Genomic DNA, 27,563 nt, shown 5'->3' on the forward strand with positions numbered 1-27,563 from the left:
TACATTCAGAAAGCCTTTATTGGTATTGTTTGCGGTGTTGTTTGATGGATGCATAAGTGAGCATCATGTTTAGGCTTGAGATCTCTGACATTCACTTGGTGGTTTAGTCAGTTTACCAATCACAGATCAGTCTCTCCCCCTAATATGTATATTTATTGTAACAATAATAGCTTTTGTTTTATTATATATCACATGTAATTACATCTAGATTCTTAATATATAGTCTTCAGCATTGACAGTGTTTTATATTTCTGAGAGGATGATTATTGATTATTGTTGTTTGCTTGGTTTTCATTCAGCTTCTCTCCAGGTTGAGAGATACATCAGTGCAACATCTCCTGAAGGGCTCAGTGTGTTGAACTCATTTGCACTCGGCACCTAATGTTCAGTTATGCATACTTTAGGAAAAGGGGTTCAATTATTTTCCATGCAACTCACTGGAATAAAACTAATTTATGGCATTAGGTACAAACACTGTAATGGATTTTAATTGGCATTAGATATGATTTGTTCCTGTGCTGAAAACAGGTTGGGAAAGGAAGTGAAAGAACTGGACATATCGTTCTCTTATCAAGGACTTTGCATCACAGACCTGCAGAGCTCCTGTTCATCAGTGTTAAACAGAAGCAAGTAGAGAGTGTGTTGTGTTGTATTCATTCACCCATGATTCATAACCTTTTCAAATATTATTTTGGGAGTTATTGCAAATGAGCATTCAGCTTAATCCTATTCGAAATATGAACTCAGATGTCAGTGATTGTATTATTTGTTCCATTGTTTGTGATCTGCAATTTTACTTAATTAGGTGGTTCACTTATGTAATACTTACTGCACCTAACCAACACTCCCGTTTACCAGAATAAACTCCATTACCATTAGGAAAAGCAGCTGATTGCCTAAAAGTGTGGATATCTCAGAAGCCAAATGGCCATTGAATATGAATCTGATCTTGATTTTATTGATTTAGTATATCATGAAAATAACCCTTTTGAGCGCCTTGGAAAGCTCTTATAACTTTAAGGATTTGAAATATAGAGTCAAAAGGGGATATGCTTTGATGAAAAACAAAGTACACTGTTAGTTTTCTGCTTCAAAAGGTCCTAAGGCAGCTCTTTAAATAAACTTAGTTAAGTAATATCCTCTGCAATAATGAAAATATTGCTTCATACTTCATATTAGCTTCATACTTTTTTCACTGAGCGAACCCATTAGACATTGTGTGTACACACTGGAATACTGTGTCCATTGTTGGTGTTCACAGAGCACTTGATGTCACTGATGGCAGTTATTAAACAGAGTTTTGTAAACTGATAATTTCATTGTTATCATTTAGCTGTGTATTAAGCAGTGGTTTGCCTTTTCCCCTTCATTTTTCTGTTTTCATATGTCATACACCAGGAAGAGTTTCTTTGCATTAAAGTTATGCATTTTAAAAGGTTTCTTTACTTCTGCTTGTCAAAAGTATGACGGTATTGTGACATTCATTTTCAAAATTTGTTTCCTAAGAAATGCCACACATTTTATGTTTTACCAATACTCTAGTGAGCTAGACAGACAAACCAAACGCAACTGCTTCATCCTGCCTTTAATGACCATTTTTCATTCTTGAAAGAGTTTATGCATATTTAATTTCACATTACATTATAATGTGCTCTTAGAGATGCTATTTGTAATGCATTACAAAGCTGTTAAATTATTATTGAAATATATTATTCCATGAAAACTTAAGTTGGATGGGTGGCATGGTGGCGCGGTGGTTAGCACTACTGTCTCTCAGCTTCAGGGTCCTGGGTGGCCTGTCTGTGTGGAGTTTGCATGTTTCTTCTGGTTTCCTCCCACTGTCCAAAAACATGTGGGTTAGGTTGACTGGTCACTCTAAATTGCCCTGTGTGTGTGTATTGCCCAGCGATGGCCTGGCATCCCATCCTAGGTGTATTCCTGCCTTGCGCCCTATGCCTGGTGGAATTGGCTCTGGCTTCCCCGCGACCCTCACCCAGGATAAGCGGTTTTGAAAATGGATGGATGGAACTAAGTTGGATTTTAAACTGGACAAAATGTTGATTTGTTTTAATGCATTCAGCAAACATACAAGGCTTACTAGAATAAAATGTTATTATTTATTTGTTTTTAAATCCCTGAATGACTTTTCATTCGGATTTTCACCATACTGTGATGTGCACTGAAATAAATAAATCAAATGTCATTTGTATCTAGGGCAATACATACTTAGCACATGCAGGTTGTGTAAAGTGTGAAGGTCCACTGAAATTGACCATTCCAAGTCATTCAAGGTAGAACTGGGAGAACTAGGCCTAACTGTGAACCTACAGTTTTAAACCAGCTATTATAATCATAGCAAATACTTTGACAATATAGTGTACTGTTATTCATTGTAAAGGGTAATTCTGAATAAGCATAAAGTAACATTTTATGGGTAGGTATTATGGAGAACATTCACATACTGTCATCAGAAAATTACTTGAATTGGAATGCTCTTTCCATATCTCTTTCTGTTAGCTGTTATAGTATTACAACATACTTGACCTGAAAACTGCAGACAGGCCAGTAACCTACAACAGACACCTGGCATATAAAACATGGCGGGTATTCCAGCAGAACACACGACTGACCCATCACAGCCCACAGGGAACACCAATATAAACAGGGTACTAAAATGCATGAATAGATGGCACCAAAGCACATATTTTGAAATGCAACACAATATATTATAATGTATAGAAATATAGACCGATCAGCCATAACATTATGACCACCTGCCTAATATTGTGTAGGTCCCAAACAGCCCTGACCCGTAAAGGCATGGACTCCACCAAACCTCTGAAGGTGTGCTGTGGTATCTGGCACCAAGACATTAGCAGCAGATCTTTTAAGTCCTGTAAGTTGCGAGGTGGGGCCTCCATGGATCGGACTTGTTTGTCCAGCACATCCCACACATGCTCGATTGGATTGAGATCTGGGGAATTTGAAGGCCAAGTCAACACCTTGAACTCGTGATTCATCAGACCAGGCCACCTTCTTCCATTGCTCTGTGGTCCAGTAATGATGCTCACATGCCCATTGTAGGCGCTTTCGGCAGTGGACAGGGGTCAGCATGGGCACCCTGACTGGGCTGAGGCTACGCAGCCCCATACGCAACAAACTGCGATGCACTGTGTGTTCTGACACCTTTCTATCAGAACCAGCATTCACTTTTTCAGCAATTTGAGCTACAGTAGCTCGTCTGTTGGATCGGACCACACGGGCCAGCCTTCGCTCCCCACGTGCATCAATGAGCCTTGGCCGCCCATGACCCTGTCGCCGGTTCACCGCTTTTCCTTCCTTGGAGCACTTTTGATAGGTACTGACCACTGCAGACCGGGAACACCCCACAAGAGCTGCAGTTTTGGAGATGCTCTGACCCAGTCGTCTAGCCATCACAATTTGGCCCTTGTCAAAGTCGCTCAGATCCTTACGTATGCCGATTTTTCCTGCTTCTAACACATCAACTTTGAGGACAACATGTTCACTTGCAGCCTAATATATCCCACCCACTGACAGGTGCCATGATAATGAGATTATCAGTGTTATTCACTTCACCTGTCAGTGGTCATAATGTTATGGCTGATCGGTGTATGTGTGCATACTTCGTACCACAATATATTTATTTCTCATGTATTTTGTGAGGGACTGCTAAAGTGGATTTTATTCAAGAGCTGGTCAGGAATTAACATTTTAGTGAGTGTAAAAGTTTTAATCCTGAGCATAATGTAAACTAATGAAACATTTCTTTCTTGGCATATTAAATTGGGAATGTATTTGCAGGGTTCCGTAAGTACTTTGCTACCCAGAGGCAGAGAAGCACAACGGTTATATCAGACCTCTTTAAACAACATGCTCTTTGTCACTCTCAAGGGACAGAGATAACCGCCTCAAGCATTTACTCTTCTCCTCTGAGGGATGAGGGAACAACAGCGCCACAGTGTCCTTAAATACAAAACAAAACTTTTTTCCTTTAATGCCTGATTTTGGAATTCTTATCGGATTCATGCACTTTTAATTTGCTTTAACACCCTCATCGGCTTTCCATCTGAGGTTTATCTCTAATCTTTTAAAAATGAACTAATTAATATTGTTAACAGAGGGATTAGGTGGATGTGTAATTGAATGCAACAGTATCCCATTTACTATTTTAACAGTAAGATTCGAAGTAGGATGGACTATTACACTTGGGTCTTTGACATGCTTGTTTCAGCTTGTTTCCCTCGAGGTCTGCAAGTAGGTTTCAGGTTAAGTTATTTTTCCTGCAGTTGCACTCAAGAAATGTTGTGCTACATTATTTATAATTATTATTAACAATTTTTTTTTTCAGTATATTCTTAAGAAACTTATGTTTGATGCATTTTTTATATAATTTAAAAAGTATTTTAGTACATTACATGTCAATTTGATGCTGTATCTGTTTTCAAGGCCCATTTTAACCATATGGACTGGAATATCACCATTATATCTCCAGTGTTACTACAGGAACCGAGCACAAGAGACACAACAGTCATCCAGATATGATTTTGTAAAGGCTAGAATTACAATCACATAATGATATCCTCCTGCCTTTTAATTTAGTTAAATTATTTGCATTATCACAAAAATAACTTTGCTTCAATATCTGTACATGGGGTTGTGAAAGATTCTGGTAAAGCACAAACTTTGCCATTTTGTGTTCTATGTATACATTTAATATTTAATATTTTTTTATCATTTTACCTTTGAATATTTGGGTTACTTGTGAAGTATGTATTTTCCTACTACGAGAGTCGCTTTTTATAAGCATTCATGATTTTGCTAGCATAACTGCAATTAGATAATTAGATAATTGTCATCAGTTGACACAGACCTTATTATTGGTTTTGTTATTATTTCTTGGCAGATGCTCTTATCCATGGAGTCTTACAGTTGGCACAATTACACATTAAAAAAATACATTCTTAAACCACTTCTTTGTGCCATTTTCAAAAACGGAAAACTGCATTTATTTACAGAGGATTATTTTGTTTCGATTATCTCTGACTCACAAATCATGCTTTAACTCCGCCTCTCAGCCTGGGAGTACAATGTGAAGTTTCAGTCACCACAGATGAGTAAACTTTAAAACCAACACCTCTGCTGGGGAAGATGAAAGTAACACAAATAAATAGCGAATTAGCCGGCATTTAATATTAATCTGTGCAAGCTTTGGCTGTTTATAACGTTTCGAAGATTAAAATATTCAAGCATTGCCTCTGTCATCAATCATTCAATTTAAGTATAAAATATTGAACTGGAATTTTGCCTTCTGATCTGTCATTTAGTTGTTGGTTTGGACACAGCTGCTCCATTTAATATCTGAAGTGTGGATGTTTATTTTTTTTTAAGTGTCGGTTATTTTCACTGGCCTCCTTCGCTGCCATTAGAGAAAGTCATTCTTGATACTTGACTTTTCAAACCCTAATTCTCGTTATGCATGAAGGCCTCCATTTTAAGAGATGTAAACCATTTTATTATCATTCATGGTGATGATGATGATGTTGATGATAGTAATAGTAGTAATAATGATACTGATGCAGGATTTCATGTTAAGGTACTTTGTGGTTAATATTAAATGAATAAAACTGGAACCCCTTCCTATAATTCAGAATATCAAATGATGGTTTTCCCAGTAATTGATAAGAAATGAACAGAACATCTCTAAAACATTTTTAGACAGTTTAGCACTTGCTTGAAGCGGTGACACATTTCAGAACCCGTCTCACCGATGGGAAGGTAGGCTGATGTTTTGTACACTGACTTAAGCATTGCAAAGGCTTACATGGTCAACTGTTTTGGATGCTTTTATTTATTACATTTGTCTTAATTAGATGTGGTTTGCAACCAAGAATAAGTGGACATTCTCAACAAAGAATAACTGTTTCTTTGCCCCCAGAAGTGGACCATAATCCTGTTTAAGATCTTTAAAGTACTATTGATGTTTTCAAAGACACTTACATATTCCAGTAGATAGAAAGCAGCACTGTCTGGAACACGTGATTCTTTCCAATTCACCAGTAAACGTATACCATTTTAGTAGATCATATTTAGAAAAGTACATTATCCTATTTTTGAGCTAGTATTTACATTTAAAAGGGCAAATTCTGGTTGCATTTAAATGTAGTGTGATTCATTTTTTATTTTATTTTAACACTTTTTAACAATACTGTGTATGCTATGTGCCCATACTTATTTAAAAAGATAATGTTTTTTTGGAGTTGTTTTTTGAGACCCTGATAAGTAAATTGCATTGCACTGCTTGAAGACTTTGTTAACTTATTTGTTTGTCTTCCAGTGTGGGTTCATGGGAAGGTAACAGATTAACACACACATCAGCTGATTTTAATGAAGCCTATTTCAACAGATATAGCACAGTCCTCCCCTGAGTTAATCTCAGTGTAGTTGACTTATGTAGTTCCTTACAGCATTATAATAACAATCACAAGGAAATATTTATGTCAAGGACTATATTAAATTGGTTTAAATTGGATTCTGCATCCGAGTATTCTTCATGAAACCGTTATGAAATTAATTGCGTTGGACAGCATATGCATGTGCTGTAAAGGAAAAGCAGGCTTTTTTTTACAATTTCCCAGCAGACTGCTCTCAGAGAAAAAGCCTGTCTTATAACTTTAACCCATGGTTCTTGTTTCGCTACTCTATAATCATTGATTACGCAGCTAAACAAACCGAACTGTGGGATTTACACACACAGATCTTCATCATTAGTTATTTATATAGGGCTTTAAAGCTTCTAGTTCTGTCAATATTGCTTCAAGTCATTAGTTGGGAGTCAGCAAAAATAGCAGTGTGCAAACGAGTCTTGACTGTTTTGCAAATATAGCTTTCAGCATCCTGACTCTTCCATCCTGTTGTCTCTCCAGTCTTGGGATGCTACGTAGAGGTGTTGATGGCCTACATACTGTATTGGTCTCAAGGGAGCAATATCAATCCCCTAAAGTGCTGGGATGGTTCTTAGCAGCAAGTGACGTAGTGAAGCATAGGTTTCCGTAGCCCTGCTAAACCAAAAAAACTGTCATTCAGCATCAGGTGCCTCCTGTGTGAAACAGTTAGCCAGTTAATGTTTTATTAAACTAACTTGTTTGGATATTTAGCCTTTTTCATGAAAGAAGGGATTGTAAGAATATGTTCCTTGTAAACTTAATAGTACGCTTCTTCGCGATGCATGTTCTATCTTTCTGTCGGGCCATGAAATATCTTTGTTATTGCAGTGGAACTGATGGAAGCACACAGAAAAGCCCCACTTGAAGACAGACTGAGTTTCATAATTAAGTAGCTTGCAAAACAAATGTGCAGATCATATAACAACATAGTAAAATAATTGCATACGACTTTTCCACATACACATACACTACCACTATGCCGAAAGAGTTGTTTCTTTTGTTGTGCTGTAGCTATGTGGGCTAGATCATAACAACATGGACCCTGTTTCATGAACCATGCCATACAATGTAGCTGAATGTCTATATATCACAGCACCAAGGTAAAAGGGGAGAAAGACATTAAATAATTGCCGCTTCCAAACTCTGCTATGTATTGAAAGAGATGCTAATATTGGATTGGGGAATTGCTTATATAACTGTAGAGGCCATTTATGTCAGTTTTAAATGTTTACATTTTATGTTACTACAGCAATTCATTTTTAAAATCAAAATTGTATTTTCTTTATTTAACAACATAGCATCAAGCCTGTAACGGTCTGATATCCCCAGATCCAGGATAACAAGTAAAGTATCATGAATAATAACTCAATTGCAAATCACGAGGGATTGTCTGACATTCACGGTCTATTGAATTTCCTCTCCTGGTATAGAAAGAATAACAAATACTACTTTTCAATGTTTCTCTTTGCACTAGTGAGTAGGTCTTGTATCTGACTTTTACTGGAAAAAGGCAAGAAGGCCCCTTCCTCAGTTATCTGTGCAAGCATGAGGTCTTTAAAATGTTTTTTATACTGATCTAGTGGTGCTAATAAACTGCATAGGACACTTACTGTGGCTGATCTGCCTTGCCGTGGATCCCCTGCCGACTGGTCACCCTCCATAGTAGAAAGGGAAACCCCCGCTAGAGACGGGGGCTGTAGTCCGTAAAGCATGAGGGTTTCTGCTGAGACTGTATATAACCTATTGCATACTGGAGAATAGTGCTTACCTATGGGGAAAATATATTATATCAGGGGCTTAGTGAAGGTGTCTGTAAGGAGGGGGTGACGTTATTGCAAAATAATTTTGTTCCAACCCCCGACCACCAATGTATAAATGATAAATAAAAACATAAGAAAGAACATTAAGAAAAAGAATGTTTATAAACGAGAGGAGGCCATTCGACCCATCGAGCTCGTTTGGTGTCCAGTTTTTTTTTAAATGTTCCCAAATTTTCAGCTTCAACCACATCTGTTCCAGACTCTCTGTTTGAAGAAGTGTTTTCTGTCTTGAAAACATTATGAATCATATTCTCCCAGTGCTGGCAATACTGGGACAGAGTGGCTCAGTTATGATTAATGAACACATTTTAAGGACAGGAGTGAGATTTTGCAGTCACCACTGCAATTCAACTTCAGATCTGCTAGTGTGAGAAACAGTATTAAATGAAGGATACAGATGAAGAAAATACCCCTTGTATCCTCATCTTAACTAGAGCCCATCTTTATGGTGAGATGCAGTGATACTCGCTGGGATTTTCACTTGGACCAAGTGATTTTGAGGTAGAAGGTGAGAGACCTATAAAAATATTTGATTTTGAAATGTCGATTGGAAAGATATGTTATGAAAATATGTCAAATACATGGAATTTCAATTCTCATACATACATGTTTAACTGAGATTGATCTTGAACTCTCCAAGTTCACTCCGAGTGATTTGCTGTTAACAAAACTAAATGAACACGTCCTAGAATGGCAACTTTTTTGGTTATATTTACTAACCTGGAATTATACCTCTGCCTGTATTAAAGTGTTAATCTTTTATGTATTCATGAACTGTATTTGTATGTACTATTTGTAGGATTGAATGCATCTAAAATGTATTATAAAATACATGAATCATTCATGTTGGCCAATTTTGCGATGAATTTCTAAATTTTTATTATTATTATTATTTGTATTTCTTGGCAGACGCCCTTATCCATTTAATGCACATGTTCAACCTGGGCCTTAAATATATTCCTTTGGCTCATATGGATATAGAATCCAATTTGTGTGTGTTCTGCCTTCATCTTCCTGCTTACTGGGTTTTACTTAAGAAGGTGGAAATAAAAGTTGTGAAGTCAACACTGTTGTGTAGGTGTTGACTGGCAGTGGGATTTGAGACCTTTTTGTTTGTTTTTTCTCCCTGAAGGATATGAGTAATTACATAGCATTTTTATACTCCCAGTTATACTATCAGCTGCATAATGAATACAAAAAATATATACATACAGTGAGGGGAAAAAAGTATTTGATCCCCTGCTGATTTTGTACGTTTGCCCACTGACAAAGAAATGATCAGTCTATAATTTTAATGGTAGGTGTATTTTAACAGTGAGAGACAGAATAACAACAAAAAAAACCAGAAAAACGCATTTCAAAAAAGTTATAAATTGATTTGCATGTTAATGAGTGAAATAAGTATTTGATCCCCTATCAATCAGCAAGATTTCTGGCTCCCAGGTGTCTTTTATACAGGTAACGAGCTGAGACTCTCTTAAAGGGGGTGCTCCTAATCTCAGCTCGTTACCTGTATAAAAGACACCTGTCCACAGAAGCAATCAATCAATCAGATTCCAAACTCTCCACCATGGCCACCACCGAAGAGCTGTCCAAGGATGTCAGGGACAAGATTGTAGACCTACACAAGGCTGGAATGGGCTACAAGACCATCGCCAAGCAGCTTGGTGAGAAGGTGACAACAGTTGGTGCGATTATTCGCAAATTGAAGAAACGCAAAATAACTGTCAGTCTCCCTCAGTCTGGGGCTCCATGCAAGATCTCACCTCGTGGAGTTTCAATGATCATGAGAACGGTGAGGAATCAGCCCAGAACTACACAGGAGGATCTTGTTAATGATCTCAAGGCAGCTGGGACCATAGTCACCAAGAAAACAATTGGTAACACACTACGCCGTGAAGGACTGAAATCCTGCAGCGCCCGCAAGGTCCCCCTGCTCAAGAAAGCACATGTACAGGCCCGTCTGAAGCTTGCCAGTGAACATCTGAATGATTCAGAGGAGAACTGGGTGAAAGTGTTGTGGTCAGATGAGACCAAAATCGAGCTCTTTGGCATCAACTCAACTCGCCGTGTTTGGAGGAGGAGGAATGACCCCAAGAACACCATCCCCACCGTCAAACATGGAGGTGGAAAGATTATGCTTTGGGGGTGTTTTTCTGCTAAGGGGACAGGACAACTGCACCGCATCAAAGGGACGATGGACGGGGCCATGTACCGTCAAATCTTGGGTGAGATCCTCCTTCCCTCAGCCAGGGCATTGAAAATGGGTCGTGGATGGGTATTCCAGCATGACAGTGACCCAAAACACACAGCCAAGGCAACAAAGGAGTGGCTCAAGAAGAAGCACATGAAGGTCCTGGAGTGGCCTAGCCAGTCTCCAGACCTTAATCCCATAGAAAATCTGTGGAGGGAGCTGAAGGTTCGAGTTGCCAAACGTCAGCCTCGAAAACTTAATGACTTGGAGAGGATCTGCAAAGAGGAGTGGGACAAAATCCCTCCTGAGATGTGTGCAAACCTGGTGGCCAACTACAAGAAACGTCTGACCTCTGTGTTTGCCAACAAGGGTTTTGCCACCAAGTACTAAGTCGAAGGGGTCAAATACTTATTTCCCCTCATTAACATGCAAATCAATTTATAACTTTTTTGAAATGTGTTTTTCTGGATTTTTTTGTTGTTATTCTGTCTCTCACTATTAAAATACACCTACCATTAAAATTATAGACTGATCATTTCTTTGTCAGTGGGCAAACGTACAAAATCAGCAGGGGATCAAATACTTTTTTCTCTCACTGTATATAAATACAAATCTGGAACTCAGCCAAGGGGTGATGTTGTTCATGCACATTTAATGAAAAGGTCTTAAGCCCATTCATATACGGTTCTATAAATGTGCATTGCTGATTTGCAGCATTCACCATCTGTGCCAACTGTGTGCCCTGCTGTTTCACAGATACTGCTCTGCTGCCTGCCAAACCCTACATCGAGTCCTGCCGCTCCCCGAACCAGGAGACGTTCACCTGCTGGTGGAGCACCGGGGACCGAGGCGTCGAGAGCACCGGCAACACTACCTACACCTTTACCTACACTGAGGAGTGAGTGCTCCCACACACGCGCTCTGCCCGCCTGCTTGGGTGCTCACACAGCCAGCGTTCAAGCTTATTTTATTTATTTTATTTCAAGTAAAATTAATCTCAGCTTGAGGCTAATGCAATATGACCGGTACAGGTTGCCAACCAACCTGAATTCCCTACAGATTCCAGTACTGCCTGAAAAGCTTCATTGTTGGTGACGCTTTCCAGGAAAATAAAAAAGAAGCTAAACCCAGGGGATTATGCAGCTCTTTCTTTCAATGGTTTGTTGTTTGAAAAGAAAAGCTTATTTTTGCTTTAAAACTGGTGATCATTCCACCGCAATACACTAGTGCAGGATTGAAAAACAAAACTGTAATATATTGTCATTATATGTATCTTAAAAAACGTTTGATTTTAGTCCCAGCCTTTACCCCAATGCTAACTCCAGACCCTCACCTTATTTAAACCCCAGACCTAGTTCCAGTCTACCCATAGGCAAAAAAACTAGAATCTGACCAACCCCGCTACTGCTAAAGCTGCTTAGTACTGGAAACAAGATACTATTAACCAATACAGTGTGATTACATGCAGACAGTATTCAGTGTAGGACTAGCCATTGTAAGTGTATCCCATGGTAACATCATGTTTCTTGCATCGAAAAAAACGTAAAGCACATACACACGCCGATAAAAACAAATAGCCTTCAAGAGCAATCTGTTATGAAGCATTAACAATGAGCAACTTCAGAACAGTTCTTAGGGTTTAATGTTTTATTTGTCCATTAATATGCTGCCATACTGTTAATACACCCCTACATATGGCTTCTAAACAATCACCCGATAACAGTATTCTGATAATTTCCACAATATGAAGGGGATATTCAGATCATGTTTCAGAATATCGCTGTCCTGAGTACTTCCAGATTTATTTACTATACCCTGTGGCATGAAAAAGCTACTTAGAATACAGTGTTCAGCTGGAATCCTACTTCCATGTAAACATGGTGACTGATCAGTTGTTGCCATTACTTCTTATGACCTGTAGTTATTATATTATAAGTAGGGTCATGTATAACATACCAATTACAAACTGATTACAAATAATTAAAATAGGGATACATGAGGTTTACTTTGGGAATCTGTTACTTTTCATTTATTGGGCTTGAAAATGTATGTTGTACATTTATATACAGAGTGATATTGGCGCCCCTATGTGGTGGCATTAGCACAGTGCAGTTGCAAAAATTATACTGCTATTGAATGAAAAACCAAAGGCCTTTTGAAGTGTCTGCACTTGTTAATTTGATTTTATTTTAACTCACAAATGTGAGGAGGAGCAGTTCTGTAATATAGGTTGTAATATTTGTTTGGGATCTTACTTTTTATCAGATTTTATTTTTATTCTTCTTTATTCCGTTTTTTTTTGTTTATTTAGCTCATTAGTTGAGTTTAGTTTTGCCCCATTGTGGATGATACTGTTTAAGATGTTCCATGTGTCTGAATTATTGGGTTAATTTTGAGCAACAATTAACAAAAGGGTGAAACTTTTTTCTAATGGTATATGACCTGCATGTCTTCTCATTTCTCTCTCTCGCTCTCTCTCTCTCTCTCTCTCTCTCTCTCTCTCAAAATAAAATCCAAAAAGTATTTTGGCTACAGAGTACAGCCATTTTTGTGCTTTTTGTTGGTGTTGGATGGATGGGGACAAAGTGGAATTTAATTTCTTTATTTGGATAGAATTTAATTAAGTCATATTAGATCAGTGTCTAACAAATACTATGAGACAGGTATACTTTTAGCCAACCTTGACCAAAAATAACCTTATTTTGATAGATTTTACACCCGTTGTTACTCTAAAAATACATGATGAAAGACGTTTTGGGGGAGGAGTATGCCTAGACCCCCCTATCCATGAATCTCTAGTGATGTCCCTGCCATGTGGCATATCCCTTGACTGTGCAGGAGCTCCAGGGAGCTTTTGTTCAGGAACGAGCCGAGATCCATGCATCTAATACGTGGCATGTACAAGAAGACATTTTTCACAAAAATTATTTGTAATCTTGCTATCTCTGGAGATTGTCTTTAACCAAAGTGAAGTGCTTTACTATTTGAACCACATGGCAGCCTGCTGCATCTTTAACATATCTGTTATAGGTTAGAGTGAGAGTTAAGAGTGTTACAGATCCTAGGCATGTCTCATAACTCAAATGTATATCGGGCCATTTCTGTAGTCATTATTGTTATATGTTTTCTCACCATTTACCTGTCTTGTCATTTTTTAGATATGGGCCAAAGAAAGAGTGTCCAGACTATGTGACGGGGGGCAAAAACAGCTGCTACTTCAACAGCGCTCACACACAGGTGTGGGTAGACTACTGCATCAACGTGACGGCGACAAACCGCTACGGCTCGCAGACCTCTGAAGAGTTCTGCCTGGATGTGGCTGATATAGGTACGACCAGGGGAAAGACAGACAGGTGGTTTCACTGATTAAATAATACACAAAAAACACATCTACTCCTTTCTGTTTTATTAAGCTCTTTGGCATTTGGCATATATATTACTGACGGATCTAAAGTAAAGTAAAGACCTGAATAAATATTGCCCGTATTTATCTTCACATATAATAATATATGATCATAACATTGCCTCTCTCAAATATGTGGGAATTGAAAATATTAAAGTTCTGAGGAGGGGGGAGATGTTATTGAGAAGAGAGACATTTTGGATCTATTATTTACAAATGCCGTCGCCTAGAGGCCATAATGAGGAATTGGATATGAGACTGTTATAGTTATAAATCTTAGGCTTGCTTGGTGTTTGTTAGAATCTGTGAATATGTGAAGACATATGTGGTCCTATTTGTTATTTCTGTGCTTGTGTATATATGTGAAATTAGCCCCGGGTGCATCTCTGCATTTTCAGCTTTTTGCACCTTCTCGTCTTAGTGACAACCCTGCCTTCTGACAGCCCGGATTTCAATTGTTCACCTGTTTTCAATTGCTCTTGTTAATACACATCAAACTCATGCTTTTCTTGTGTACCTGTGTGTATGTCTGTGTGTTTTCTCCTCTCACAGTTGAGCCTGACCCACCATTCAACCTGACACACTGGTTTGTCAACAGCAGTCAGGAGGGCTCGGGGCAGACAGTGGTGTTGTCGTGGCATTACCCCACCACGGCAGATGTGCAGGTCGGCTGGCTGACGCTCGTTTATGAAGTGCAGTTCCGTCGCAGCACTGAGCCCAACAACTGGAAGGTGAGGCAGATGGTTTGAGAGACGGACAATTTGGCTGAAAAATGTGGCACACTGGCTATCCGTGAAAGCTAGCTCACAGACTGCCCAAAAAGTTAACACATATGTACTGATCCGGCGCTTCCACTGCAAAACCATCCAGTGGTGCAACATCAGGCAAACAACTCCACCACAAAAGCATTCAGAGCCTCAAAAATAACGTCTTTATTCATAAAAAAAACAAATGTTGACCAAAAATATCACCAAAAAAATGAAATGCTGCTAGATTAAATGCAAGCCCAATCAAGGTATTAGTCCAGTGTGCTCTTCTGCAGCTGTAACTGTCAACTTGTTGGGAGATCTTTGATTAAGAGAGATTACATTTTGTACAAATAAGTAATGGCTGTTGCTCACCTCCTACTGGCTGCTTTCACAGCATTGTGTTATTGACCGTTCTGCATTTGTCGGTTCTCTTTAACACAATAATCTTTAGATTAAGTTGGCAAAGAGGAATTATGGGTAAAGTTTCATATTGATGGAAATGGGCTAATTTGGGTAGACTAAGGCTGTAATTTCTTTGTTGCCCAACACAGGTAAAAGGCATCCTGAGAGAGCAGAGGCTAGAGGTCCTGGACCTGCCAGCAGGGAGCTACATATTTCAAGTGCGCTGCAAATCCAGGAACTCAGGGCTGTGGAGCCAGTGGAGCAGCCCTCTCACTGTGACTGTCCCTCCCACACAGGGCATAGGTATGGTGCCACCCCCCCGAGTGTCAGCAAGGACACTATATCACAGCCTGAAACAGGAGTGGCCCATCCATTCTTTATTATTGTTAGTTTTTAAATATTCCTACTACTGCTATTGCTACTACTAATAATAATACACATTTTATTATATAAATGTGCTACAGGTATCAATTACCTTTAACTTATAACTTACTAACTTACTAATTACAGACATGAAACATTATGTGGACAGCCCTGTAAATAAACAATAGATTTGAGTCTCTAGGGCTGTACTAGGTGGCTTTTCAGCCAGAAGCCGGATATTGCACAAGTAGCTTACACCACACATTAATCATTGTCTTAAGTGTTTCAGGGAATAATATTTATCAGTGCTAAAAATAAAGCACAGATTTAATCGACATATATAAACTAAGAAAGTTAATGAATGTCTGTTCAGGTAATCCAGGTACCGTAGAAAGATATTTCTGTATTCCACAGAACAAGGTATTGTATATGATTTATGTGGATTGAAGAATAGTAAACATATCTGTTTTGTATGGTTCTGCTTATTTCCCACTGACTGTTTTTTCTCTGGTCAAACTAATGTTGTTTAAGGTGTTGCAGTGAAGGCTGACATTTATGTCTAGATACCATTAAAATTAGATTAGCCACAATTTTCAGTAATACAGCTGACATTTCAGTGCTGTATTTTGAAAGTTTATGCTATGAAGACAGGATTCCTCAATTGTGAAAATAACAAGTTGGGGCAGAGTATTTGACAGTGGGCTTTTTTCTACGACATTAAACAGAATTTGTTCTTTTAACAGCCAAAGCATCATACAAGAGACTGGTATTTCAAAGAATATTATGGCTTTTTATCAGCGATATGTGATAGATGTCATATATATCAATACAATGCAAAACAGTTGTGCAGAACATTTTCTTGGTAGACACAAATCCTAAGAAATATATTAAATACATGCTTTTACAATATTTTTTCTTTCTCTCTGTTACAGATAAGATGCTGTCATTGATTCTAGTCTCTGTAGTTGGCATTATGGCTTTCTTGATCATTGCTTTTGGTGTGATACCTCGGAGAAAAAGGTGAGGGAAACCTAAACAATCTACATAAAAAACGTGTTAAAAGAAACACTGGAGTGAGTTGTTGTTCTGCTTCTTCACAGCTAGATGTCAGTATTGCTGTACACAGTGTGGGAGTTTTCAGATTCAAGTTTTCTATAAACTGAATACTACTGCTGCTTATAATCATCATCATCATCATCATAAATTACCTGTGTAATATCTGGACTACACAATTTTTTTTTTTAAATTAATTTAATGAGTTAGTTCACAGATTATTGAAACTATAACATAACAACAAAAAATGGCTATTAAGAAATGTTATCATGCAGTTTTTACCTTTTCTATGAATACAGAAATCAGCAAAATAGGTTTAAAAAGTTATTAAGAACAAGCTTATCTGAAAAAATAAAATAACCTGACACATCTTTGCTCATTATATAATGCCATCTTCCACTGTGATTGTGTTTTATTTATTACATTATGTACAAACTAGTTTTTATATCTGTGTTACTGTACTAAACAACCATAGCGACCATTGTGCACTAGTGAGAAGTGCATACTGTAAGTTAAACCGGTCTGTGCTGACGTGTAGAAAAGTGTAGTAGATCACCCATGCGTCTGTGACAAGACAAAACAAGCGTGCTCCAGGTTGTGAACTTTCAAAACAACAAATTTGGTTAAGGAGCCCAGTGTGCCTTTCAGAGCCTTTGCAAAAGACACTGGACTTCCAGCCACTTCACTTCATTACTTCACTGCTTAAAAAGAATTGAAATGACCTGGCAGGTGAAAGAAAATGGTGTTGAATCGCCGTGGCTTCCAGAGGCAGTGAGCAGCTCCCGATATTATGTAAATCGCAGCCCCTTTTAAAAAAATCAATGTTTCTCTGAGAAGAAGGAAAAAAAAAATGCCTTTAATGTTCTGCTTTGATTTATTTTTCTCTGGTAGGATTAAAGCCTTTCTCTTGCCTCCGATTCCTAAACCCAGAATCAGAGGGATTGATCCAATGCTTTTGAAGGTAAAACTCCCTCTTAGTTGTCGGCACTGATAATCTTGCTCTTGATCCATACTAAAGCAATCCTTCAGGGCTTTTTACTCTTCTCCTGTGAGGAATACCTGACCTAATACCTCAAACTAGGGGTGGCGGGTGGGTTCAAAATTAAAAGTATAGTAAAAAATATACAAATATGTATATTTGTTCATATTTAGTTTGTTTGATGGTTTTGTTCTTTAAACAAAATTATTACTCTGTAATGTGGTGTCATGTTTTTTTACATACACATTTTCTGGTTAAAGAATATTTCCATTATTGTAGGAAAAATATGTCGGGTTCATTAAAATCAAATCATTATCCAAGAGATCTAATCCCTTCCAAGCTAGTCTGTGGCTCAGGCAGCTCAGAGTTGATTTTCATAGTCAGTTAAAATGCAGTTTTTTTTGAGAATCCAGTGCAAGTTAAAGAATGTTCTCATTAAGAAGTGTATCATACATATGGTATCTGAAAAGTGTCAGCTATGAAAAATAAATTGGAAAGAGATCTGGACCAAAACAAGCAGATGCATTCAAAAGTATATGGAAGTGAAATCTATATATTTATTTTGTTTGTGGTCGAAACTGTGGACTAAAAATTGCACAGTACTATGTGGGACAGGGACATAAATTGTGGACTATGAGCTTTATCTTGTCTACCAACCGTCTTGAATATATATTTTTTAATATCAACTCAAAATTCCATCTGATGTGAAATAACCTGAATTAACAGGCACATTTTGTTTAGTTTTTTTTAATGAAAATGGCACTAGTACATTTTGGAAAAGCAAAACTGTTAAATATTAATCAACTGAAAGCTTTAAAATGTGTATGAAATCTTTCCAAATTCATACAGTATTTCACTTTAATAGCTAATATTTTGATTAGTCACCTATATCAAATTCTTTCTTCCATCCAGAAGGGCAAGATGGATGAAATTGACCGTCTATTTACCTCCTTCCATGGATACAACCCCCCTGAGTACAAGGAGGAGGCCTGGTTTGAGGTGAGCACAGATGAGGGGCTTTCCTTCAAAGACAGTCCTCTGGCCAAGATGGTGAAGGAGGAGAGAGAGAGGACGCCCAGCCTTCAGCCCCAGAACCAACCTTTCTTGGTTGTTGGAGCAAAGGAGGAGCAGATGCTATTGCACAAGCTGGAGGGTTCCAGTAGTATTGAAGCAGGCCAAGGAAGCCTCAGCAAGGAAGAGCCAAGTCCCTTGAATCCAAATGACACCCCCAACTGGAGCAGGCAGACCCAGGTGGCCATGGAGAAATCCTTTGAAACCATCACCAACCCCATGGGCTACAGCATCACACTCAGTCCCACCAAAACCTTGAAGGCCAGCCAGGATTTTTACACCTGTGTAAACACAGTGAACAACAATGGGACAATCCAGCTTGTTCCCTGCTTTCCAGACCATGGGCAAAAATCACCCTATCTGGAGCTACGGGATGCTTCTGGAAATGCTGACAAGGCAAAGCAGCAAGAGTTGAAAAATATAGCAGACAAAAACAATCAGATGCAGAGCAAGCCCAAGCCCCACAATCTGGCATCTAACAAACTCAAAGTTGGGGCTGCAGAAGAACGAGAAAGTTACACTACAGTGGAGTCTCTGCATCTTCAGCAAGGTCTTTTTGCGTGTTCGGTTTCGCCTGAGGAGAAATCGCTGTACAAGTTCAACCACTGCAATGACTACTTATGCATAGAGCAGAATGAACTTGCAGTGCCTTTGCTGCCAGCACCCATAATGAAGAAGATCTAAAATCTACATATTCATCTAAATGTATAGTTTTAATGAGCTGGTTTCCTTTACTTGGACAAGTGTTGACCAAAGGATCTGACCAGGCCTCAGGCTGGATGCTGTGAAGTACACTCTTTTATCTTGCAGGGCTCCAATTTTAGATGATGATGCTTTGCCAATTGACTTACAGTTTCATTCAAGTCCTACATGTGATGATTCTGAAATATTTCCAGAAATGACTTCAGGCTTAAAATATTTTATTGTGACAATCAAAGCAATGAAACTATCTGCAGTACACAAACTAGTTCTAATACAGTGGGGAATGTTGGTTAGACTGATTTTGATTAATCTTTTATATCTTCCTGTATCACTGGCACACTAATTTGCATTTGTACAACACTTTAATTAAAAATAATCCAAGACACTAGATGAAACCTATTGGCCACATGGTATAAAGCAGTGGAGTATATGTGCAAAGATATCTAACATGTGCATGAGGTAGGGAGCAACAGTATGAACAGTAACACAAGGATGTGTTTATAGCTTTACATCAGAGCAAAGAAGTAATGAAAACTATATGGTAAGACATCCCTCAGGGAAAGAAAGTATAGGAGACACTGTCAAATATCTACATCTACTACAAGTCACAAGTAGTACTACTTTCAGGCATCAAGTGTGCACCCAGTTCAACCCTTCACATGTGAAAGACTGGTGGTTTACCCTACTGTTACATCCAGGGACAAGGTATGATATTCTGTAAGATATTTGCATTTCTTAATTTTGTTTAAAAATATAAAAGTTACAATTATACTACAAATTCTGCCTGTATGAACTTGTCAAGTATGAGCCCTGTTTTGGAAAAGATCAATAGATTGCATATGGCAGTCTGTGCACTGTCAAAGTGTTACTATAATAATGTTACTGGAGCAAACGCCAAACTATAAACTGTGAACTCAGAGTGAAATGATGCCAGACAAAACCTAAAATGTTTTCTTAATTTCAACATTGTGATGGCCTTGCAAGACATATAAGGTGTAAGGAAACCTGTAAAAACACACTAAATACCTTCTCATAATTTTCCTTAAATCCTTTTTCTCTTTGTTTAAATATGAGCCTCTTTAGAAAAAAATGATTGAAAGGTTTTGTTTAGTAAATCTGTGCATATGCCTACAAGAACATTTCTTAAACAACCACTTTAAAAAAAAAATGACAACTGTGTGTTTCCTTTTTTGTTGTGTTCTGAAGTATTTGTGATCAAAGTAATGCTGCCACTGTATTTTTATTCTGATAGTAAGAGACAGTCCTGACAGTGATAGTATGAAGTTGTTAAAAAAACTAACTGGGTGTTAGAGCTTTGCCTTGGCTATATGTAGTCTATTAAAACTCTTTAATTTTGTAATAAATTAATTAGTAGATAACACTAGAGGAACCTACTTTTGGGAAAGCAAGGGTGACTAGCTGGCGCCACGTTCACTATTATGGTACAAGACGGTCACTGGAGCATGGTCATTTGCTGAGATGATAGATTACTTTAATTAGAGCCGTGGTGTGATTAATGGCATGGGGGCTCGTGGGTAATCTGGGAGCGGACCCTGCGTTCTCCGTTTCTCTTTGGCTCCTCCTACTCTGTCCACACAGACGGTGGCTTTCTCCCTCACACAGACTTCACCCCAGTTAGCTTTGGAGCTCAAGGGGAATTTTCTTTGGCCTGAAGGTTTAATTTTGCGATACTGCAAGTGCTGGCTTTTTTCATTCACATGAGAAGCCTGAGATACCAGAGGATTTATTAATCTCCCATCATGAGTAAGTGGAGAGCTGTAGACTAGCTGTTAAACCATGTGTGGCAACCCTGAGTCTTCTGGTTTTCTTTCAAGGAGCTGTTTTTCTTCCTCCATCGAACCAAACAATTGAATGCATTCTGAATTGCCAGGTCCGCCCGTCAGGTTCGCCCTAGTAAACCTAGAGCTGTCTGGTCACCCTATTGAAATATTAGTTAATTGAGATTACCACTGTCTGTACATTGTTCAATGATCCTGTTGTATTTCCTAAATTCTCAGTGCTGTTCAGTTGTATTTGACTGCCTTGAGGTTTTTGTTTGTGCCTTATCTCTGTCGGGTTCAGTTGTGTTCATATTTTGCAGCCTGTTGTTTGTTTTTCAGCCTTCCTGCTTCAAGCAATGTTTTTTTTCCACATATCCTTAAAATAAATAACTATTTTAAATGCTTATCACCCAGTAATACCTTAAACACAATCTAGCTCCCTAAGTATGTGTTTATTCTATCAAGGTAAAACAGATTTTGCTTAGGCATAAAAAGCTTAGAACATCTTTCCAGTTTGTTTTATTATGATTTTTATAGTGACTGTTAGCAATCTCTATAGTGCTCCTGGTGGTTAGTTCTCTAAATACCCCCTTTGTATAAGAGAGAACCATCACAGACCCCAATTGTTCTTCAAATAGTTTGATTAAAAGTGGTTAGAAGTACATTGTGCAATGTATAATACATCTCAATTGATTTTATATAATCAGTAGATAGCAGCAAATCAGTTCACATCATGTGCAAAGTGCATACAATCCATGAGTGTTATAATAATAATACCAAAATTATGGATTCAACTGAAACTTAAATCTAAAATAAAATAAAAACATCATAAAAATGCAATATATTTTGTTTTTAAAGTAATTTGGAGAATAGTGGTAAGGAAAATACATGATGCAGTCTTTACTAAAGGAAGCATTCATCTGTCCACAAAATAAGTTCTGATTAGCAACAATCCCCAACAATATAAAGATACATAGCTATTGCTGCATTACAGATAGATTATTGTGTCGGTTACACATTTAGTGCTGTCTGTTTAGCCAATAACTATGCAGATCACTGAACTTGTTATTCATCAAAATTAGAACTAACATTTAGAGGAAAACCATCTATTTTCATTTGATAACCATATTTTTAACAGATGTGCATGAACATTAAATGATGAACACCAAAATGTTCTCTGTTTTATGCCAATTTCACAAATAATGGCCCAAACACCCCCTTAGAATGTGCAGTATATATGAAAGGCGCAATAAGCTATTTTCTGTTAAAAGTGTTAATTTAATGACCTGTTCAAAATTTTGTACAAAGTGTTTCAATCTCTTTTACACAGTGACACAGTAAAATGACTCTCTTGTTACAGTGTTTGAGCACATTTCCATGCTATAATAAATCCTTTTCTTAACAGTTATAATGGTGTTTGTTCTATGCTAAGTTCACCACCACATTTGTTTTGTTTCCTCTGCTTAATTATTCACTACCCAATCAAATGGTAAAAAATGGTCCTTCAGAGTATATTATTATTATGTATTGGCAGATGCCCTTATCCAGGAGGACTTGCAGTTTACACAAGCATTAGAAAAGTAATACAAAATTAAATTTAAGCATTACAAAAGTGCACCGATCAGTCATAACATTATGACCACTGGCAGGTGAAGTGAATAACACTGATAATCTCATTATCATGGCACGTGTCAGTGGGTGGATATATTAGGCAGCAAGTGAACATTTTGTCCTCAAAGTTAATGTGTTAGAAGCAGGAAAAATGGGGAAGCGTAAGGATCTGAGCGACTTTGACAAGGGCCAAATTGACATGGCTAGACGACTGGGTCAGAGCATCTCCAAAACTGCAGCTCTTGTGGGGTGTTCCCGGTCTGCAGTGGTCAGTACCTATCAAAAGTGCTCCAAGGAAGGTAAAGTGGTGAACCGGCGACAGGGTCATGGGCGGCCAAGGCTCATTGATGCACGTGGGGAGCGAAGGCTGGCCCGTGTGGTCCGATCCAACAGACGAGCTACTGTAGCTCAAATTGCTGAAAAAATTAATGGTGGTTCTGATAGAAAGGTGTCAGAACACACAGTGCATTGCAGTTTGTTGCGTATGGGGCTGCGTAGCCACAGACCAGTCAGGGTGCCCATGCTGACCCTTGTCCACTGCCGAAAGCGCCTACAATGGGCACGTGAGCATCAGAACTGGACCACAGAGCAATGGAAGAAGGTGGCCTGGTCTGATGAATCACGAGTTCAAGGTGTTGACTTGGCCTCCAAATTCCCCAGCTCTCAATCCAATCGAGCATCTGTGGGATGTGCTGGACAAACAAGTCCGATCCATGGAGGTCCCACCTCGCAACTTACAGGACTTAAAGGATCTGCTGCTAACGTCTTGGTGCCAGATACCACAGCACACCTTCAGAAGTCTAGTGGAGTCCATGCCTCGACGGGTCAGGGCTGTTTTGGCAGCAAAAGGGGGACCTACACAATATTAGGCAGGTGGTCATAATGTTATGGCTGATCGGTGTATGTTTTCAAGAGAAGTAAAACATCTGGAGATATAACAATATATAAGTAGGCAGGAGCTTGAGGAAGAATAGTTATAAAAAGGAGAATCAGGAGAATAAGCTGCTATATTAGAAGTACAGTCTGAACATATGTGTCTTGAGTAAAGTCCAGAAGGTGGTCAGGGACTCTACTGTCCTGACCTCAGTGAGAAGGTCATTCCACCACTTAGGCAAGGGTTGAAAAGGAACAGGCTCTGGAGGAAGAGGAGCAGAGAGGGGGTAAAATTAGTCTTCTGGCTCAGGAGGACTGGAGAAGTCTGGAGGGAGTATAATGAGAGATGAGGGTCTGAAGGTAGCTTGGAGCAGTCTAGTCAAGACAACTGTAACTAAGAGACAAAGTCTGGAGCCGAGATCAGAAGCCAGTAGTGGGAGTGGAGTAGCATGTACAAATTGGGGCAGAGAGGACTCAAGATGAGCAACAAGTTCTGGATAAGCTGCAGTGGGCGGGTAGTAGTTGCAGGCATGCCAACCAGGAGGAAGTTGCAGTAGTCCAAGCAGGAGAGAACCAGGGTCTGGACAGGTAGCAAAGAAGGGGCAAATTCGGTGTATGTTGCTCAGCAAGAATCGGCTGTGTCAGCGTGGAGATGTGCTCAGAGTAGGATAGAGCAGGATCAAGGGTGACTACTAAATTCTTAGTGGAAGAAGAGAGAGAGTGTGGGGTAGATTTCAGGGGAATTGAAATGGAGAGATCAGTAGAAGGTGAGGAGGAGGAGGGAAAGAAGTGGAGTTCAGATTCAGAGAGGTCAAGCTTGAGGTGATGCAAGTGCATCCAGGAGGAAATAGCAGACAAAGTGGAAGAGATGCGAAAGGGGATGTGGGGGTCAGAAATGGGAAAAGACAAGAAGATCTGGGCATTGTCTGCATGGAAATGGTAGGAGGATCCATGGGATGTGATGAGGGGGCCCAGAGAACATGTGTAGAGAGAGAGAGAGAACAGGAGAGGGCCCAGGACAGAGCCTTGGGCCACACCTGTTAGAAGAGGTTGTGGTGTGGATGAAGATCTGCGCCATGTCATTTGGTAGGTGCGATCAGTGAGGTTGGAGGAAAACCAAGAGAGAGCAGTTCCAGAGAAACCAAGGTTGGCAAGAGAGGAGAGGAGCACAGGGTGATCAACAGTGTCGAAGGCTGCGTAGAGATCAAGGAGGGTCAGGACAGAGGAGAGGGAGGCTGCCCAAACACAGTTTCAGTGGAGTGGGCAGGGTGGAAGCTCGATTGCAGAGGGTCAAGGAGTGAATGATGGGATAGAAATGCAGAGAAAACCTCTGAAGGGTTTCTGAGAGGACGTGGAGAAGGGAGACAGGGTGATAATTCTGAGAAGAAGTAGGGTCAAGGATGTGCTTTTTGAGTAGTGGAATCACAGAAGTTTGTTTCAAAGCAGAGGGGAAACCGACAGGAAGGAGGAAGGAGTTGAGGCGGGAGGAGATGAAGGTAAGTAGATCAGGAGCAGTCACCTAGAGGATGCGAGTGAGGATGGGGTCATACCTGGTGGGTTTGCACAGAGTCTGAGAGAGGTGAGAAAGAAGAAAAAGAAGGTAGGTTAGTAGAAGAATACCTGTACAGCTGCTGTAGATGAGAGGAGGTGCTGGGTCAAAATGTAGGTGTTTAGTATACGATTATTCACATCATAAAAATATAATCTGAAATGGGAACTTGAAATATTTTCTAATATAGTAGATTTGAGAGGTTATACAAAGTTATATACTATTTTAGGTTTATGCAAGGTTACTGGATGTTATGAGCCAGATCACATTGTGCTCTCTGCGGTGTATGTATATGTAGATTGTGTTTCTCATTAGAGAAATGCCATTTCATTTCCCCTCAAACAATAAAGCAAAATAAAGATAAGAAGGACAATAGAATAAATGGGGAGCATTTTGCAAAGCATTTTGTTCTAAATAATGGCAAATGTTTTCTGTCTCGTGAATATAATTATAAATGTTTTTCATTAAACAAAAGTCAAATGCAAAGTATTATTTTCATTTGTTTTCCACCTTCAAGCTAATATACATAACCTACATTTAGATGTGTTCAATGCTATAACCTGTTTAGATCAGAACACTAATTGCTGCCTAATTGCTAATGCTGTAATAGATTTTAATGTAATATTTTTGCTTTGCCTGGGCTGGTTTAACTGGACACTTTTTGTTATAAAATGTTCTGGGTTCAAACGCATTACATTTAAATCACAGACATTCCAATTTTGCTTTAGTTTTGTAACTGTATAAAATATTTCACTACTGGTCAAGTGTTAAATCTTAGGGAATATTTCCATTCATGAAATGTCTGATAAATAATAAATAAATACATACATTGTATGTATACATATACACACAAGTAAGAAAACTGGGTGCTTGAATTTGACTGATCGCAGGTGTGAAATCTATAATAAATTAGGGCAACATCTCTTAACTTCTTTTTAATTTGTGTTGTTTGAATAGATGGAACCAGATAAATAATCTAGCTGTGTCTTGTCATTTGGGATTATATCCATCCTTTATATTTCCCTTTTTATATAAAATCAATGATTACCTTTTCCCTCTGATGCCATCCCAGTTTCGAATGGTCCAAAGTTAATCAGATCATCTCTTTGCTGTACCCTTCATACCATGGTGGAAAATGAAGACGTGCTCTGAAACGCGCTCTGTGAATGCTTCGGCCTTTTTTTCAACAGCACAAACTGCACAGTTGTAACGTAAGAGGCAATATGCAATGCAGCTCTCATTGATTACACTGCAGCCTCACAGGCATCTAGTGAACCTGGTGGCACATCTCATTGTGGAGCGGAAGCTTTTGTTCAACATAGGTTTAAATTAAAAACATTTCTTAAAGGGTGTTGCTTTATGAAACCACTTCTGGCTCGTGAATGGCCAACAAATCATAAGGATTCAGCTTTCTAAATTTCTAAGAATTTCTGCCTTCATGTTGACTTTTTATTTTTGTTGTTTTTGTTTTAATGTACTTCTTTCTTTCAAGGTTTATAATTCCCAAGATCCCACTGTAATACATTTAAAACTATAGCCCTTATTTAATCATACATCTAAAAATGTCAATGAAAATAATGATTTTTGTGCAAATGTAAAAACTACAAAGACATATTTTTTAATGATTTTTTTATATTGTTTTATTAGCTGCATAATTATGTAGGAGAGTGCAGCAGCCTAATTAGTTTGAATATATTAGGTACCCTTTAAACTTGTCAGGATGCATGTTTATTAACATACAAAGATAAAAGAGTTCAATGTGAACAAAAAATGTAAAGAAGTTGGAGTGTAAAAAACAAAAATATTTATATGGTTTAACATCACACACACAAACACACATATACACCGATCAGCCATAACATTATAACCACCTGCCTAATATTGTGTAGGTCCCCCTTTTGCCACCAAAACAGCCCTGACCCGTCGAGGCATGGACTCCACTAGACTTCTGAAGGTGTGCTGTGGTATCTGGCACCAAGACGCTAGCAGCAGATCCTTTAAGTCCTGTAAGTTGCGAGGTGGGACCTCCATGGATCAGTCTCGTTTGTCCAGCACATCCCACACATGCTCGATTGGATTGAGATCTGGGGAATTTGGAGGCCAAGTCAACACCTTGAACTCGTGATTCATCAGACCAGGCCACCTTCTTCCATTGCTCTGTGGTCCAGTTCTGATGCTCATGTGCCCATTGTAGGCGCTTTCGGCAGTGGACAGGGGTCAGCATGGGCACCCTGACTGGTCTGCGGCTACGCAGCCCCATACGCAACAAACTGCGATGCACTGTGTGTTCTGACACCTTTCTATCAGAACCAGCATTAATTTTTTCAGCAATTTAAGCTACAGTAGCTCATCTGTTGGCCAGCCTTCGCTCCCCTCATGCATCAATGAGCCTTGGCCGCCCATGACCCTGTCACTGGTTCATTGCTTTTCCTTCCTTGCACCACTTTTGATAGATACAGACAACTGCAGACCGGGAACACACCACAAGAGCTGCAGTTTTGGAGACCCAGTCATCTAGCCATCACAATTTGGCCCTTGTCAAAGTCGAT

General features: G+C 38.9%; 1 protein-coding gene across 1 annotated transcript in view; it reads left to right on the forward strand.

Moving 5' to 3' along the window:
* Nucleotides 1-22,385, forward strand: part of crfa4 (cytokine receptor family, class I receptor 4) — a 36,652-nt gene extending 14,267 nt beyond the window's left edge. The window contains exons 3-9 of the mRNA XM_066706295.1: nucleotides 11,235-11,376; nucleotides 13,637-13,806; nucleotides 14,434-14,612; nucleotides 15,182-15,335; nucleotides 16,328-16,415; nucleotides 17,340-17,409; nucleotides 18,340-22,385. Coding sequence (XP_066562392.1) covers nucleotides 11,235-11,376; nucleotides 13,637-13,806; nucleotides 14,434-14,612; nucleotides 15,182-15,335; nucleotides 16,328-16,415; nucleotides 17,340-17,409; nucleotides 18,340-19,182 — 1,646 coding nt within the window. The 3' untranslated portion in view covers nucleotides 19,183-22,385. The remainder of the gene's footprint in view (nucleotides 1-11,234; nucleotides 11,377-13,636; nucleotides 13,807-14,433; nucleotides 14,613-15,181; nucleotides 15,336-16,327; nucleotides 16,416-17,339; nucleotides 17,410-18,339) is intronic.
* The last annotated feature ends 5,178 nt before the right edge of the window (nucleotides 22,386-27,563 follow it).

This window comes from Amia ocellicauda, chromosome 6, assembly GCF_036373705.1.
Source record: "Amia ocellicauda isolate fAmiCal2 chromosome 6, fAmiCal2.hap1, whole genome shotgun sequence".
In the NCBI taxonomy this organism is placed as follows: domain Eukaryota; kingdom Metazoa; phylum Chordata; class Actinopteri; order Amiiformes; family Amiidae; genus Amia; species Amia ocellicauda.